Genomic DNA, 19,054 nt, shown 5'->3' with positions numbered 1-19,054 from the left:
GATTAGAATCGAGAGGCAGTTCTAAGTGCTTCCAAATCTATATGCTGCCAAGGGCAGATGATACTATAGCTTTCATGTTCCTGGCAGAGGCTGCAAGTAGAGGAACAGAAGGGGAAAGGGTGTTTATTTGGCCTAGCAAAGTCCTTGAAGAGAAAGAGTGTGCCTCAGATTTTCCACATATACAAACAGAGCTTGTGATCACAGTCAGCCTTTGCACTCCTGAAATTAGTGCATACACACACTAGTGAAGCTGCCAGCCTACAAGCTAGTGAGATTCAAAATAAAAGGCTGTGCTGGGCATAGCATAGGCAAAATTATGTACCAGCCTCATCTTGCTCTTAGTAAAGGGTGAACAGGATAGGTTCATTTCTGACTTTTAAAAATGTACCCAGAGGCAGACACTGGGCATGTAATAGTTCAGCCTGAACAGTTAAACTGTGAAACAATTATAAACAACTGAAAATAGGCACTTTCAGTGGGAAGTATAGGTAAAAGAGATGTCCTGCAATTGGCCATGTCTTTAATACTTGCATAGGACAATGAGGGCTGATTTACAAGCTTCTTTCTACCTATTTGCAAATCACTGTATTCATCTAATTAATAAGGTGGCCACACTGTCCTGGGCGTATCCATACCAATAAAGGGAGAAAAGGCCTATAGAAAACCAGTGAGAGGTTTTGCATAATTGTGCTGAGAAATAGAAAGCGAAATGACAGTTTTCCATGCCAAAGAGTTTACAGTCAAGAGACAACATCTTAATTTAAGACAGCTCAAGGAAGTGCAAGATCCATGTCAGATGAACTGTAACTGTAGTCTTACTCCTCACTAAATTTGGGGAGCTGATCAAAAGAATGGTAACAGAAATTGAAGGAGATTCACACACACCAAATAAAAAAGATCCTGGGAGCTCAGTTAATTCACCCGAACCCGAAACACAGGATTCTTGTTTTAGTATCCCCTTAAAAAACAACCAAACAGATTTTGCTAAACTACAGAGTTTAATACCTAAATTTTAGGGGCAATGGTCCCTAGTTATGGGAAGAGTACTAATAGCTTCAAATATCAACTGTTGAGCATCAATTATCATAGTTTTCAAATCAGTTTCCTTATCTTTAAGAAGGGATGAGTTTTGAGTTACTATGTCTGGATTTTCTTTACTCCAGCATAATGGAGAAAATTAGGTTGTTTAAGTTCAAAAAAATCTATCTTGCGTTTATCTTTTCATGCAAGCTGGCTTTCCCAGAGCTCAGCAGATATGTCCCTTAGCATCTCTTTTTATTGTTCAAGTCCAAATTTCCAAGATAAAAACTAAGTTTTTTATCATTTTCTGCCCTTTCCCATCTAGCAAAGTAAACTCTTTTTCTCACCTTTCTGAGAAAGACAGAACACTATTATATGACCAAACAGCTGTGATGCAGATTATGTACTGCCTGAACATTTTTCCCAAAAGAAGAACCTTCCCAATTTTATTGCCAAATTCTAGACTAGCTGGAGCTGAGCTGAAAATGCCTCCTCTGCTGAACTTGGTGCTGGGATGACTCAGACTTTCAAAGGAACTTATGTCCTGGTAATTTCAATCTATTGTAAAAAAATTACAGTTTACCCCCTTGCTATTATCAAGAGACCAACCACTTATGGTACGTCATGGCCAGGATATGTGTCCTCTAATGTTAGCCAGCTGAGAGCTGGAACTGTTCACTTAAGCTGCCACTGTAGTCGGTGGGAAGATACTGAGTCCTCCAGAAAGTGACACCTTCAACTCCAGCTAGACAGATCGAGCACACCCCATCGACTGGCAGAAATCAGTGCGCTGCTGCTAACTGCCTTCAAAAGAGGGAGAAGCATCGGCTTATGGCTGCTGTAGTTGGTAGAAGTTTTGTCAGTGGCTAGAGTACCATCAGACAGCTTGTGACTCTCCTGATTGTGGTTCACGGTTTGTCCACAATGAGCGTGATGCACATTTTATGGTTGATTGAGGCAGAGCAGTGAATTTACTCTGTCTCAGCCACCCAGGAAATAAATGTCAGATCTGGACAGAAAATCCTAATTCCCTGCTCATTTCTACCAACCAAACACCTTTCCTCAGAGAAGCTTCCTGAAACTTGCTAGACCCTGGCAATGATTGCTTCATTTTTCTAAAATATGAGTCAGGAAGAAGATCTTGCTTTTTATCCAGAATAACTCCAGGTTTAACTGTACAGACTGTACTTGGGCAAGTCTTCCATTAAATGAGTGCAGTCTGAACACAGGAGCTGCAAGATGTTATTTCTGTACAATCTGCAATGATCAGCCAAAATTCTAAATTTCAAAAACTTAAAAATTATGGTTTTGAGCTGTAACAGAGTTTTGAAGGTGTGCCTGAAACTCCTAACTTCTCTTTGCATTTGTAGATCTGCAATTAACAGATGAATTAGTTTCCAATTTTCAGTCCAGAACAAGTCCTTCTGAATGTCTCACAAATCCACAAAACTGGAAATGTATAAAGAAAACAAAATCAGACTGACAGAGATGAATTTATCTTACATTTGTGAGCTGTTGACTTGGTAAATGCACAAATTTATTCCAATGAATGCAGCTAACAGTGTGGAAACAATTGCTTCCCAGTCTCTCGTTAGTGAAGTACTTTAAAAACTGCCATATTACAATGTCAGTCCACATCTCCCTGTACAGCTGCCTCCTGTGGCTCTGACTGGGGAAAGCACCAAAGCTTGAACCTTATAAATTCATTTATGTTCATCAGTGTCCTGAGCAGGTACACTCTTAACTTGGACCAAAGTGGGTTTGGCTTAACTATGCTGCAGATCACAAAGGATTGGAGAAAAAGTGCATGATATGCCAGAAAGAGATGGGCCACAGAACAGGACCTGGCATCAGCTCAGACTGTTCTTTTTGTTAGGCCTATGTTCTCCACTACCTTGTAGGACACTCTTTATCAGCCAGTGCACCAACAGCATATAATCTAGATCTTCACATTAATTTTGGGGCAGTCATCAGTGTTCATAATGTGATGCAAAGACATGTGAAACAGGAGGAAGAGGAGTTATAAGATGTCATCTCAAGGGGAACTTGCTGAATACCCTTGTGACATGGAGTTCTCCGAGGGGGTGCTCAGCTCTGGTGCGCCGCAGACCTGTCTGTCTCTGCACTGGCTGCATCCCGGCAGGCTGCAGCTGAGGCAGGGAACACTTCAGGAGCCTGCTGTTCTCTGCAGACTGGGTCATAAATTGTGATGATGGGAGTGTGTGGGGGTGTGCTGGGGGGGAAATCTCTCCTGCCATCCAAACTGATTTTGAAGCTAACAAAAAATTGTGCAAAAGAAGATGACAGATATCCATCCAAGCCTCCTCCTCTGCCCAGCTCTGAGATGTCTCACCCTTCCCTGTGCTGGTCTGTTTTATCATCTAATGCAGATGCGTGTTCTCCTTACCAGCATTTCTGTGGCTTCGGGACAGGTTCTACTGAATAGTGGTGTCATCAATTTATTCAGACTTTCTGACCCATGACTAATTGCACTTCGTTTTCTACAGTTTGGGGTAGATGGTGAAGTTCTTCCTTAATCTTCCTAAAAACCTTCAAGGAACACTTCATTCTTCAACACGGCTTAGGTATATAATTTTTCCATGATAAGTCACCTTACTTCTTTCAAGGAGTCTGGCTGCTACTATCATCAGTAATATTTTAAGCCTTATGCATAGCACTCTAGCCTGTACGGCTCCATTCACTTTGATGAAGCTATACTGATTTCACATCCACTGAAGTTCTTGCCCATGACTGAGATTTTAGGTATATGTTTTAATATTAAATTAAAAGAAATCCAAGTTGGCTTTATCCTTGGTTGCTGGTCTGTGATGCTTTTATAAATGCTCTGCTTGATCAGTAACGAAGAGATTCGATTAGTGCACTTTTTTACAGCTATACGGTACAAACCTCATCCATAGACAGAATTTCAAGGAGAAAAAAAAAATCTAAACAGAAAAGAAAAACCCCAGTCTTGGCATCTGCAACAGATTTCCAACCCCTTCCCCCAGTTCCCCCATGCTTCCCTTGGGCTGTCTGAGAAATAACAGATGCAAATGGGTTACATTTGAAAGCACAGCATTTCCTCCACAGCTGATGCGGTGCGAAAATCCATCTGAAGCCCAGCAGACATACCCATGAGCAAGTCGCCTCTGAGCTTTGCCAAGAATGATACATTTCACCATACTCTACTATAAAGAGAAAACCAGACAACCACCTACTGGCTGCATCACAGGCCAGAGAAGCCCTCATTTCTCCAGACTGCAGAATACCAGTGAAACACATCTCAAGCCATCTCTATTCCTAGTAGAAGCTTAATGCATTGCAGTTAGCTTGCTTCTTCCCCTAGAAGCATGCTCTTTTTTTTTTTTTTTTCCCCCCCCTTTTTTTTTCCCCATCAGGAGGAGTGATTTCTCTCCTTTGCTTTGTTTCTGTGGCTGGCAAGTCAGAGCTGAAGTAAAATCAGTCTGCTGTCTGATGAGCTTTTGATGAAATTCAAGTCTGAAGCAGTGCATTTCTTGATTTTTAGCATTCAGACATCACCTGCTTCTTCAGTTCTGCACCTCAGCCTCTGGCAGATTCAGAGTGAGGCTGCTTTCTCTAGGACAGCTATAAGCTAAGAAGAGACCTTGTGCTAGGTTCAGATATGCCTCTGGTAAAAGGATAGTCTGTCTCCAAATGACACTTTTGGGCTGCATATCTGTGTTCCTCTAGTGATTTGCATGTCATGTTTATGTACTTAACTTGCTTAACTACATAACTTATATGCTGGCTTTTTGTCTGCCTGTTTTTCCTGTGGTTACTCCTATCAGCACTTCCAGTTCAGGTAATAAAACTTGAGCAGCTTTCTGTTTGTTTCATGTATCATCACTAAAAGCAGATAGCAGATAACAGCTCATTTCAGCTACTACAATATTTGCCACCAGATATTAAAGAAGTGAGCAGCCACAAGGAAATGAAATTAGCTTTTGTGTGTTCCTCTTACAGACCTCATAAAATTCAACTGCAGAAACTGGAAAAGAATTAATCCTAAAACCTTTTGTCTAGACTGAGCAGCTATGGCATAAAGGAGACATAAAGGAAAAACTCAGCAAGTCTCTCTTCGCCCAACCCACAACTTAGTGGCCACATACCACTGGGAATTAAAAAACGCTTTAGCTTCAGCAACATTGCATCCACCCATCAGATTTCCCCTGTGATCCCCGAAAGAGTGAAATGTCAACTGCTGTGCCATCCTTTGCTACCCAGCAAAGGCTATGTGACTCTATAGAACTGCTAAGGAAATGAAGCTGTCTAGGCATGGTGTTTACAAAGAAATACAACTTGCTGTGGTCCCCTGGTCTGGTCTGGTTGTTCCAGTCCACAAAAGGTAACAGGGAGGTGGAGGATAGGCTAACGTAGTGCTGGTTTCAAGGCCCTTGTCCAGCAGCTGGGCTCGCTATGAGGAACTGTCTGAACTGGTGCTCCGAGCCTGCTGGAGCCCCTGCACACCGTGGCCGTCTGCCACACAATACATCAAATGGGAGTTGAACTCCCATACAAAATAATTACACAGACACTTGTCAAAATAAAGGCAGAACAGCCTTTGCTGAGGCATTATCTTCTTGACTTCATCTGATCTGAGTAACTGGCTACTGTCCAAATCCTGGAAAGCACTGAATGTGTTAATTTACCATGAAAACAGGATCGATGCCTGAGATACCTTACTGTTTAAAATATGAGCCTGCTTTTTTTTTTTTTTTTTTTTTTTTGTTTGTTTGTTTGTTTTTGTTTGTTTGTTTTTTTTTTCCCCTGGAAGACCTGCATTAGGCACAGGGTTGCAATGTTAAGTTTTGTTTCAATTTATTATTTTTTCTGCAACATCATTAGGCAAACCTCACTGGTCTGTATGTTCCACTATGAATTCCAAAACTCATATATATATATATATATAAAAAAGTATCTGATCTGGAAACACTGTGCAACCCAGCTTTCTGGAATGTCTTGTTTTCAGGACAGATGAATGGGGGAGCATGCTACTCACCCTGATATCCTGTCCCTGGAGGTAGTTAAGAAGTAAACCTTTCATAAAGCACTCACATTGCCACTGCTGTAACTCAGCAATCACAGGGAAGTAAAAGGGAGCTGGGAGCACTGGGTGTTTTCATTGTGGGCTTGTGTCCAGAATCAATACAAAATGCACAGATACTTTTTACAAGAAATAAATCAACATAATTGTTTACATCCACAGGACTGAGTCGCCCATATATTTAGCATAAATGTTGGTAAGCTATATTATTTTTTCTCATTCAGCCTCTTTGTTTCTAAATAAAATAGGATTTCTTTCAGGTTATAAATGGGTTTATAACTCTTTAAACATTAATAGAATGGACCACTTAATCCTGTAAAGCTAGAATAACAGTTCTTACAAACAGAAAGACAAACAGATTGCTTGGACATAATTTTGGCTTTTCATGCCATCTGTGTTACCACTTCTGCATTGCCCAAAGATGAGAGAAGACTATTCCAGCTCTGGCCATAGGTTTTCTTGGAAGGGCATCAAGCAGAGACACTTAAGAGGAAGGTATACACACCATATCTCAGGGAGATATCTGGTACTTCCTATCTCATCTTTCCTCAGTCCCTGAAAGCTTCTGCTTAGCTTAAAAGCCCACATCTTTACTGTCCTTTCCCAAGTTTGGTAAACTCTGTCTGTAGTAACCAGGGATTTTGCTACCCTCCACATGTGTTCAGTCTTTAGCTGAAAGCAATCTTCATGACAATGCGCTTCATTGCTTAACTCTTCAAGGTATGAAACTTTTTTAGCTTGTAACTGCATTGACATGTCCCTGAATTCTTGTTCTTTCAGACAGTGAGCACAGGAAATCCTGATCTGCCTTATTATACATTCACCTTTTCTTTTCTTATATACGTTCCCCAGTTTATACAATTTAAGCCCTATTCCTGGTTATTCAAACCCTGCAGTAACAAAAACAGTGAAGTCTAATATCATCCCCTCCCATCATCTTTAACTTGGGGTGGATTTACCAGGTTGGAGGCAGCAAACCTCATTAACATCGTCCAACACAATGCACTATCACGTAAAATGACACAGGAAAAGGTCATGTGCTGTGCAGTTCTGCTAACATCTATCTGGGTTGAACTTGAACTTGCTTGAATTAAAACAAACCTCTTCCATTTGCCGTTACTGATAAAGACTAAGCAAGCAGCAAGTGCTGAGACTCAGGCTGAAACGTATCTATGGCATGGAGTGCAAGCTCTTGCTTGAAATTCTTCCACTGATCTATCGAGGCACTGATAGTTTCCAGGTGACAAAATACTTTCTGAAAATTTCCCTGGCCCATGACAATTAACATCACTTAAAGAACCAATGCATATGGGCAACAGAAGCAGCATTTGCAAGACAACTCAAATTGGCTCCCATTCCATACCTATCCCAAAGGTGCACACATAAAACTAAATCACATATGGATGAACAGGAAGAGTGGAATCCTTACCTGTCCCCCTTTAGGCTGGTATTTGATGTTATCTGTTGATCCAATTTTGGACCTGACATTCTTGAGGTCGGGTAGAGGCTGATTAATAACTCGTAGCTGCTTTGGAGTGGCTGGAGATTTGGGAGGAGTGCGAATTATAGCAACTTTTTTCTCAGTAGGTACCAGTATGGCAGATTTGGGGGTCCCAGGAGTATGTGGGGTTCTGGAGTAGCTGGGTGTCCCTGGAGTGCCTGGGGTACGGGAGGCATAGCTTGGTGGTGTCCCTGGAGTGATGGCAGTGGAGCCAGGAGTGGTGGGGGTAGAAGTTCCACTTTTTCCTGTTCTGCTACGAATTGGCTCTGATCCTACACGCAAGGAAAAACAACAGCATTAGACCCACTGAAATACAGCTCCTCTTCCCTCTATAGTTCCCAAGACTGCATGTCCCTGTGTGCCAAGTGAGATACAGCTCTAAGATGGCTGTGCTAGTGCTGGAACAGCACACTGGATGTGTCTCTGTGTCTTACGTTGCTAATCAGCCTGCCAGGAGTTACCCTGGTGGTTGAGCTGGTAAACTGTTCAACTGAGCTCTCTATTCTGTAACACGGTGTGCTTCCTACACCACCTATGCTTCCTGTAATGCTCGATAAACAAGGCACAGCATCACACCAATTTCTGTTTTGGGGAAAGGGTGAGAAGGACCCTTGAAATCTAACCCTTGGGACTTGATCTGACAACCTGACTAGCCAGTAAGAATGCTGCCGCCAATTTCAATGGATTTGGGCATTCAAATACAGAGCGGGAAAAATTCTGATCACAATCCTGAAATTAGAGGCTCCGGGTGCCTGGCTGCTGCTGGTAATCTGGTGGCTGCAGCTGAACCCTGGGTGAGCATTCGGCTGATGAACAAGGCAGAGCTGTGCTGTGTGGATGGGCCAATGTCCCTCACATTCAGTTGCTATTTTTCATTAGTGCAGTGAAAGAAAGCAATTACAGATGGCAACTACAATTAAAAGTCACATTCTAGTTACATCTGCATGCAAGTTAAAAATAAATACGGTAACATTTTGTAGCAGCTCCATTCAGTGTTTATGGCATTGCCAGTCTCTTTCACTGAGCACAAGAATCAGTTTAGTAGTGGCACTGTGCTTTCTGCAGCCAGCTCTGCTAGTAACTCTCAAATGCACATAAACAGAAGCTGAGGTATCTCCATGTGCTGCATAAAGCCAAGTTTTGCTGAGAATATTCACGGAGAGAAAGACCAAACCAGCCCACAAAGCCAGGGGACCCCAAAGCTGAATGGGTGCATATATGTTTTCACCCTTAAAAGATTCAGGAATTATAAATCCAATGGGCCTTTAGAGCATCCAGTAGGACTAATCAAAATCTTATTTAAAATATTTGTTAATCAGTCTGTTTATGTAATGGTGGCGGACCAAACCCAATGCCTTGCTGCCCCTGGGGTCCAGGAGGAACTCTTTGCTCTGCATGACTCATTAGATTGAACATATTCCACTTTCACCTCCAGTTTCCCTGAACAGTTTCTTTCTTTCCAAACCAACCCTAAACCAGAACCTTCTCAATATACCAACTGAGACAGAAAGGGAATGATTTTTTTTCCCCAGCTCCCTGCAGCTTTGGTATATTTATTTTTAATTCCTCAGCCCTTCACCACATTGGCAAATGCTCAGTGGCCTCTCATTCCTAGTCAGCAGAATGGGCTGCTGTGCCAGCTGTGGGTCACTCTGCTTACAAAGGGTCTCTGTTTTATCCTTGGAGCATCACCCAAGAATTTCAAAGGACTTTTTTTTTGTATAATTTAATCATCTACTTCCCTTAAGCTGTCTTAAAAAGGGCTGAGATTGGTTTCTAAAGAGAGAAACCAGAGGAATTCCTATTGGAAAGCAAGGAGCCACATCCAGGTTCTGAGGCCTGGGCTGAATGCAAATCTAGCTAAAGGTTCTGGGAGCATTTGCTAAAATTCCATTTGTCCTGTAATTTCTTTTGGCTTGTGATTTGATAACATTGTTTCTCAAAGAAGGACCTTGCTGGTTTACTATCCTAACTTCCCCCAATGAGGCACTCCACTAGCTAACACCTCAATTCCCCGCAGAGATTTTACCCTAGGATTAGAGCACAGGGAGATTGTTACTGTGAAACAGAAAATTAATGACTGTAACTATCAAGTTCACTTGTCCAAGATACATCAGAATATTTCATGTTGCCTACTTCAGGTTTGTCTCATTTTTCTTGCTGCTGTTTGTAATTTCCCTGTGTTAAATATCTTACCCAGCTCTGAGCTCCCTGCAAAGGTATTTTCTAATACCATCAATTAGTCTGAACAGTAGTCCTAGCTGCAGGCATTGCAGGGTACGAAAACCATGCATCCTGTCCCTGGTTTCACACCCTAGCTGCTCACCACTTGGCATCTGAACAGAAACAGTCAGGGGGGCTCTGATTTCCAACAGCATGCCCCAGACCTACCCCTCCGTAGGAGAGACGCGTGATGCTATGGCAATGTGTCAAATCTAACAAAGATGGGAGACACCCTCAGCAGTAGGAGAGGGTTAATATGCAAAAAACATACGGGTGGTCCGTCGTACTGAAGAGGAAAGAGAAGTTGTGAGGGAGAGAGAGTTCTCTTCTCTGTCTCGGTCTCCTGATACACCTCTTCGAGGAGGGAGGATAGAGGAAGGTCTTGGTAGAGAGGAACGTTTTTCAGGACTCTTGCTTACTCCATCCTAATCGTAGCAAAATAAAAAAGGAAGGTTAGTTTTCAAAACTCACTCTCTGGGCTGTGATTTCTGTCAACCTATATACAGAGGGGGAAACCTCATCCTGTGGGCCCCATTTACTACTCACACAGGAACCTGTGGGGATCCAGCCACCTCCCATGCCCTGCTTAGCTCCCTGGTGCTTCTTTACTGCATCAAAACACTCAATAGTCATCTTCTGAGCTACTACAGACAGATACAAACACTCTTAGATCTAAATATGGATGGATTCAACATTTGGTTCTTAATAAGGAACAAGGTTCTTTTAGTGCAAGTTGAAAGTAGAATTCTCTGGAGCTCAGGTGTGATATTCTTATGTGAATTTACCTGCAAAGTAACTGCAATACTGGTGCCCAGAATACACCCCACACTACTTTAAGTGATGTGTGATTTTTGCATTTTCAAACACTAACTTGTAATTTTTTTACTGAGAAAAAATTTTAGCTACAGCTTATTTTTTGAGTGCATGAGTATTAAGCCTGGTGTTTTATTTCCCTCCACACTCATCTTTTTACTTTTTTAAATCAGCAGATACCTTCTTTTTACCATGGTTAGAGCAATGGACATGTATGTTAGAATATTTTTGAACTTATGCAATGAGCAGCCAAAGACAGTCTTGCATAAGCAGATAGCCATCCCAAAGACAAATACGATGACGGTCTCAACCAGTAAAAGACACACCAAGCATAGCATTACACAGAAAATGGAAGTCAATACTGGAAGCAGTTTTTACACAGGGATAGTTGTCAACTCAGCATCAAGTAAATTTGAAACACAAGTGAAATGTAAACATGGGGAAGCTAGGATGGACTGCTAAACATCTCTTTAAATTTATACTGCCACTTCTTCAACATGGACCCATGCACAGACCAAATTTGGTTCCTAGAGCATTTGGCTTCCATTCTTATTGCTGGTGATCAGAACTGTACCCTCCTACACTGGGGATTGAATTTGTTTTTGGAGAATATTTGGAAGGCAAATTAGTACTGCTGTTCTTTGCCACTTACCCACGTGCAAATGGGTGCAACTTCTTAGCAGTCAGTGAAGCGGCATCCATATCAATAGAAAGGAGATAGGTTCTTCTAGTTATAACTTATTTCACTTATGTTTCCTCTGGAGAGTCTCCTTTTTTATCCATTTTGTAGCACAAATCTTGTAGCCTGATAATCAGTTTTTCTGCCACTGGATGTAAGTAATCCCACGTAAGCTTCACAGAGAATTACTCAAATTCAGTGGGTAGAGAATGTGATCCATGGAGTTCACCTGCACATCTCCAAGCTAACTTTCTCTACAAACTCTGCTACCTTACCTTAGCATCTGATTTTGAGTAGGGCAAGCAGTCTCTTGGGCCTGCTGAGGAGGGCCGTACATAATAACTGTCTGTATCGAGAAAAGCAGCCCTTTTAGTAGTTAATGAGCAAGCTGAGCTGGGTCTTGGAGGAAGCAATGACTTTGCTCTAGACTTTGAGGCAGGAATCTTTGACAAAGAGGCAGTCTAGTCATGAGAAAACAAACAAAAGAAAACACAACATGAAGCCAGACAAACAGAAAATACATGGAACATGGACCAAAAGAAAACGCCAAGCTATGAATTAATACTTTTCCTGTGTCTGGTAATGGTGTCTATGCAGTTCTGACATGCATGGAAGTTTCAGTTCTGTGTTGTTTGGCTGAAATCATCTGGGTCTGGACAGAGTTCTGATTCTAGAAAGTACCTTCTTCTGCAGATGCTATTTTTGTCTTATGTTAATAGGAAAAAACTGGTGCCAGGTGCGGCATCTAACTGGTACAACTGCTGATTGACTGCATTAGAAGCAAGTGCAAAACTACATGAGCATCAAGAGATCCTAGTCCTTTAAAACTAAATTCTGCATTTGAAATATATTCCTCCAGGCTACAGTCAAGAATAAAACAGTGGGAATCTTAAAAGTAAAGTTACACCAGTATTCCCACAATGGCAAAAGGACAGGACAGTATTGCTTCTTGTGCCACTGTGTACACACAAAACTTCTAATGCACCCCCAGCACTGTATTCTGTGCATTTGGTGTCACTCTATAGAAATTCAGAAATTTATATTGACAATGTGGAGCCCTGGGATGAGGAAACCCATGTATGGTTGAAAGGCTGACATGATATGTCATTGTGATCAGACACTTGTCTGATTGTGAACAATGACAATACCCCATTGAAAGAACAATTAAACACCAATAGGACAGGTTGAAAGTTCTTTGTTGACACTTAAGAGCACCTAACTGCTTTGCAAAAAGGAACTTCCTTGGAAGAGACTGGGGCTACTTGCTTACGCAATAGGTTTTTTAGTCCCATGGGTATAACTGATAGTACAAAGAACAACTACAAGGCTGTTATCTTGGCAATGTAGTCCTGATTCTCTCTGTATTGAAACAAGCATGAAGTTACACAGGACGTAGACACACATAGGAGCATTCCCAATGGGCCTGTAATTACAGGATTTGGTACAGAACTTTAGCCATGAATAATATGGCATTTGTTCTACGTCAGTGACATAGACTTTCTCAATGTTCAGAAAAGGTGTATGAGTTACTCCTTAAGTTGTCTTTATTAGAAAATCAGAAGCGAATGGGTTGGCCAGCCCTGACAGGTGTCTGGTTTAGGCTACATACCCAGCCAACAGAAAACAGCTGGTGTGCTGAATGTCATCCATGACATCATCAATGTGATTAAGAGTTGCACAACTGTATAACAACAATTCCAGTCCTATAACACAGCTGAGAGGATTTCTACTGAATATCATCATCCATACCAAGTAGCATGGCAAGAAATTAGTAGAAAGGCCGGAAGTGCTTTACTAGCAAGAATATATTCCTAGAATGAATAGAATGAATTTTGCAACGTATTTATGCCTCTTTCAATACTTATTTCACTGTCTGAGAATAAACAGAATACAATCAGAGAATAATTATTTTACACAGAAACTGCACAATATGTGTCTCTGTCACATCAAAGTCTTCTCCAGACTTTGACTGATTTGTCATAGTTCAATTTATGGGTCCCATCCAGTTGTGAAACATTGGGCCATATTTATAAATCCACTAAGGTGTTTATTGATGCAGGAGCTCCATGGAAGCAGGTTATCTGTTGGGTGGCTCCAAGAAGCAGACATTCTGCAAACACTTTTCACCTGGTTTTCTGAACTTGAGATATAACTAAGCACACACAGTTTGAGGCCCAAATGTTCATTCAAGTGTTTTTTCCCTTTTTCAATTTGCGAGTCATGCAAAACATTTCCCCTAGAGACACTAGAAAACTCTTACAGATTAATATTCTAGGCACAATGTAGAGACCTCATCCTTTTCACTCGTATTGCACACAGTGTCCTCTATGAATATGTGCATCTAACAGGGATGCTAAAGAGGGATGATCTTCAGTGGAGCAGCTGGGGAAAAGGCATGACCTGAGCTAATGCACTGCTCTGAGATTATCACAGTATAGATCCCCTCAGTGTTACTTAGGGAGCAAGGCACTTTTTAGCACCAGTAATAGCAGCAAAATCTGGCCCAACCAGATTTCAGTGACAGGCTCAAGGCTGGTAGAGCAAGTAAACAAACCAAATGCCTCAATCCCTGCCTGTGCTTTACCCAGAAAACTATTCTTATTCTCTGTTATAGTTCATGTTGATGGAAGTGCCAGTTCATGACGAGACAAATATCTGTGTAACACTGACTTAGACTCAGGGATTGCTGAAGTTGGGATGCAGAAACCTCACTTTATTTCAGAAGTGTCCCTAACATGACTGATGTTCTCATCATCTCGCTACTGCAGGTACACAGCTTATTCCAGCAGATGGAACTGCTTAGCCTTTCCTGAACTTGTTCTGCATAGCAGTATGTAAACTGTAGTTTGAAGATGAATAACAAAACTGACCAGGTTGAATGATCTAACATTACCAGTGGAGAGGAAATGGCCGCACTTGAAGGACATAAAAGCTGAAAATCAGGAAGAAACACAATGACAAAAAGGGAGAGGTCTTCATAAAAAGCAGAGGTGAAGCCAAGGCACAGGAGAGAAAATGTCCAAGAGAGTTGTGTGAGTGAGGCAGAGAAAGTGGGGAGAAAGTAAGCAGGGGACAGATTTCTAATTCTGTTATAACGTAAGGGACAGGAATAAGAAAGGCATGTAGAAAGCAGATAATTTCAGAGAATGATTTTGCAGTCCTCATACTTAGAGCATTCCATGGACACAGATGACACTGAAAATGGGCTAGTATTGACTTCTCTTGCATAAGCGTTGATCATCCCTCAGGAAAACACAGCAATAAACTATCCTGTTGTCTCAGGCCAGAAACCTGTCCAGATATTTCTTACTGTACTAGTAAAGAAGTTCTAGCAGTTTCCCAGTTATGAGCTCAAATGGGTCGGACCTGAAAAACCACATGAAATCCCAGAATCCATGGCTGAATTCAGGTCTGAATTTCACAGCTCCTCCAAAGCCTCCAATCAGTTATACTGCTATCATCATTAACAATATTTTACGATTCATAAATCATGTGTAGCACTTCATAAGACAGAGCTTTTTGTTCCCCAAAGAATTGACAATCTGGTTAGACAGATGAAACAAATCAGCCATGGAATATATTAGGAAATGTAGACGAATCCAAAGGAACTTCTTCATTGTTAATGATGGCTAACAATGACAAAGTATTGTCATGCTGCAGATGTGAATTAGCACGTGTCAGTGTCACGTAAAAAAAATGTTGCATAGGGGATAGTGAAAGGAAGCTGGTGTCCTGGGGATTTTGGAGTGATGGGACAGGAAGGGTGTAGGGTCAGCATGGGAGCAGGGCGGAGAGGCACTGCAGTATTTGCTGAAGGAAAGTCAGCAGAGGAGAGCCAGACACAGGGAGCGGAACAGGCAGCAGAGCAGCTGAAGGCAGGGCACATAACTGTCAGGTTAAAACATAGACAGAAATCAGCAGTCCGGGAAATGGCCTTTCAGAAAGCACTTAATTACATGTAAAATGCTGCTGGCTAATAACCTCTGCACAGGATGCCCTCTGCAGAATGCACGGCTACGCAGTGGTGCCTCAGAAGGCATCCAGCGAGTCCTGGGGGAGGATTTCTGCCTACATAGCACCCCAGCAAGGCGGCAGTACCAGTCGGGCGCTGCTGAAAGGGCCAGGGTACACGGTTTATCCCAGAGGACGACCTGGCTCAAAATGCTGAACAACATCTAACTCCTGCAGTTCAGAGTCTGTGTGCCCCCGTGGATCTGCAAACCGTCATCATCTACTACCCAGGACTGTAATTCAGAGGTTATTCAGGAAAGGTGGTTTTAATTACCCTTTTAAATGAATAATGGATATGGCAAATGAATTCTAAACGGAACACAAATTTTAAATGGAACACACAATTACTTACTGAATTAACACAAAAAGATCTGAAATGAGGACAAAAGAAGATTATACAGATGAACGATAAGATGATTTTACTCACTGAGAGTTTTTCCTTTGCTTGTTTAAATACACCAGGAGCCTGGTTTGTTTCACCACCTGCTGCTGAGAGACCCAAAGAAAGACTTGATAGTTAAAAACAACTAATAATAAGCATTTCTACTTAGTACACTTGTTAGAACAATTAAATGCCTTGAAACTACCATGCAAATCATTACTCTGTGAATTACTCTCAGTGAACTGCATGCAGAAATGTACCTGCCTTAAACATGGCCTGTATTCATCATACTTGAGGTAAAATGGTATTCTACACGTTTCAAACAAATAAAAATTTTGTATTCATGTTCCCAGAAGTCTAGAAACTACAGTAAAAAGTTCAAGAAATAGTTGACAACTATAAGAGGCTCTAGTTCTGAAGGTCAATCCTCTGACACCTTAGCATCCTGATTGTTGGGACTGTCCTCTAAAAATCAGGCTCCTTTAAGTAATACAACAAACAAAAATTTTAAGAGAGGCCCTTGAAATCACCACTTTTCAAAATATTAGCCAACATTCCTACTGGATGGGGAGAGATTCACTGTTGAATTATCATTGCAGTTGTAACAACAAACGTGCCAGGGGGTCAACTACACCCTCAGTTTAGCAAATCAGATTATATCTGCGACATCAAGTACGTTAATTCAGTATTTTGTTTACATGATACAACGTGGTCTGAGCTAAGATTTTTCTCTCTGACTTAGATTCCATCCTTATGAAAAGTTTTGCCATGGGGCAGCTTTTTGGAAAGCAGGTTATTAGTTTCACCCCAACACTGCTGCTCAGGAAATGATCTGCCACACAAAAACTAAACATGAAATCTTTTTGCACCTGTGGCAGGATGCCCTTAGTAAATGCAGAAGCAGGACAGTAATCACAGATGACAACTTTGTGCTGTAAATCCAACTGTCTTCCAACTGTAAAGCCAGCCCCAACGCACTGTGCAAGACAGAACCAATTAATTTTCTCCTCTCTCTGTGCAGTTCCCAGGCATGGTGAGGATGTACCTGGGTTTCTGCCCCACTTCCCACACTAGTTCTGCCCTCTCACTATATATATATATATATTTTTTTTTTTAACTGAAGGAGTAGGAGAAAAAAAAACTTGTGAGGAAGAAAAGAATCTAACTGCATACTTTGGTTCTTCTGTAACGGGGGTAAGTACAGCACAGCCCTCCTGCGTGACATTTTACCACACCTGTTACTGCTGGTTTTGGTCTGTTTTGCATCTCTTCTAAATAATCACAAAGAGTGCCTTTCCTCTTTCCCTTGGTATTGAGCCCTAACCAGCCATTACTATGAAGTGTAGAAAATAGCTGTGCTGCTTGTGCTGACTTACCTGAAAGCACCACAACTTCTGCACCTGGAAAGACCTCTACAGGCTCTGCTGCCAGTTCAAATACACAACAAGCATGTTTAACGTCAGGGGGCGACCCCAGAAATGAAGACAGGGAACAGAACTGTATCACATAGTGGCTCCTGATCACAGCCAGGTAACTGTCCTGGCCTTGACACTGTAAGCAGTCCTCTGATGGCACAACCGCAGCAGCATCCCACAGCCACTAACAAAACACGAGTCAGACTGGGGTGTCATGCATGGAACCGCAACAGTCAAGGAAAAGACTTCACATCTCTTTCCTCAGTTGGCCATGCAGTTTCTTTTCAAAATGGCAAGAGTGAGTCCCTTAAAAAGCAGTTCCTCCCTTGTGGGCATGGCACTATAAGTTGCCAGTATTTGCCAGTGCTTACCAGTGACATGGGAATTTTTTTCTAATATTGAGGGAAAATAGGGGAAAAATGTCATTCCCTGGGCCACTACACAGAAAATATGAGCAAATACTAACTTTTTTACTAACTTTTTTTTTTTTTTTTTTTTTGTAGACACTTGTATCTCATGACTGGACATGCTTCATTTTAAATTCACAGTAAATGCAACATGGAGGTTTTAACTGACTGCAATGCACTCAAATCTGTATAGACTATTCTGGTGATGGGCTTTTGGTGGGGTTCCATTGGCTAGGTATCACTAAAGCTGACAAAACCATTCCAAATAGGACACAGTGACAGTTGAAACTGGCTTCAGCAAATGCTGTTATATTTTATGTAAAAGCAAAATGGGAGAGAGACAACGACCCTTTAAATTACAGATCCTGGAAAGAGCCGGGTGAGTGTTTTAGGCTCAGGGGTATGTAGGTTAACATATGGTCACCTACACTCTTAGGATAGCACTGCACTCTTCCTCATGGCCTCCCCTCCAGTCCCATCAGTAAGTGTAAAAAGGTGAAGTAGAAGAAAATAAGGGACACTGTGAATTTTCCAGCAACACCGAGCATAGTGAAGCATTCTAAGAGATATTCTTGTTCACTTTGTGGTTCAAGCTCCTCTGTTTTAGAGCCCAAACCTCAAAGTTCAACACGTTAGTGAAAATTTTATGATCCATCTGGGTCCATCATTTTGGTTGCTCTCCTTATCAGGGTTTAAATGTACTGGGAAGTCGTTTTTGTATTACATTTTTCACTTTGACTAATACATCTGCTTCACAATGTACTGGAGTGAGAGAGAAAAAGCTCTGACAGTTGCCAGGCAGCACACATTTAAGGCAGCGGGCAGATTTCCTTATGCAAGTCTATTGGCATGACGCAGGCCTCTCCGGAACACTACGGGCCCTAGGAGTTCAGAGGAGTTAGTGGTGGCGTACCTGAGGGCAAGACAGCTCTGACCACATGGCTGCAGAAGTGTAGACAAAGTTGAGAACACTACAAAGATGACACTTTTCTGCCCCATTTCCACCGCTTACTGAACCCCCTGGGTTTTTTGAAAGAACATGTGAATTATGGATCGTAACTTCCGAGCTGATCAAGCTGTGCTTCAGCAAACAGCAAGAGATAGCACGAAATGTTGTTTTAATCCTTCTTTAAAATTCCTCACTCTTGGGTAGTCATGGTCCAGGGTGCAAGTTAGGACAGCCCAGAGACTGCGAACTGAGGAGGAGCCATCACTGCAGCGGAGGGGCCTGGATCAGCCTTTCCTTCCCTGGCTCCATTTGTGAAAGGACCAGATTCCCTCCCAGGAGCAAGGCGATGGGACTATTTGGTTCTGTTGTCCTAATGGAATACAGCCAGGAGACAACACACGCTTCGTACAGTTGAGGCACGATATTAAAGCTACCCTCGCATAACTATCCTTTTACTGTTCTTTCACCAGTCAGACCTCCATACTGAGATTGGTCTAAATTTAGAACAGGAGTGACTCATTGGTGCAAAACTGGATGGGAATGACTTCTTAGGAACACTTGTGGTATTGCACTGTTTAACTATAGGATG

The 19,054-nt window shown here is 41.9% G+C and overlaps 1 protein-coding gene across 39 annotated transcripts in view; it reads right to left on the bottom strand.

The window, feature by feature from the left end:
- MAP2 (microtubule associated protein 2) overlaps window positions 1-19,054 on the bottom strand; it is a 235,414-nt gene that overhangs the window by 12,305 nt on the left and 204,055 nt on the right. For 24 of the 39 annotated variants that reach the window (XM_042784417.1, XM_042784420.1, XM_042784416.1 and 21 more), the window contains 4 exons: window positions 15,740-15,801; window positions 11,577-11,762; window positions 10,081-10,234; window positions 7,515-7,858 (listed from right to left, as the gene is read on the bottom strand). In XM_042784417.1, coding sequence (XP_042640351.1) covers window positions 7,515-7,858; window positions 10,081-10,234; window positions 11,577-11,762; window positions 15,740-15,801 — 746 coding nt within the window. The remainder of the gene's footprint in view (window positions 1-7,514; window positions 7,859-10,080; window positions 10,235-11,576; window positions 11,763-15,739; window positions 15,802-19,054) is intronic. The other 15 variants (XM_042784427.1, XM_042784432.1, XM_042784440.1 and 12 more) reach the window with 3 other exon arrangements.

Source organism: Tyto alba, unplaced genomic scaffold (genome assembly GCF_018691265.1).
Source record: "Tyto alba isolate M040663 unplaced genomic scaffold, T.alba_DEE_v4.0 Super-Scaffold_7, whole genome shotgun sequence".
NCBI lineage: Eukaryota > Metazoa > Chordata > Aves > Strigiformes > Tytonidae > Tyto > Tyto alba.
Note: the sequence above shows the minus strand (reverse complement) of the source record. Positions and strands in the feature narration are given on the sequence as shown.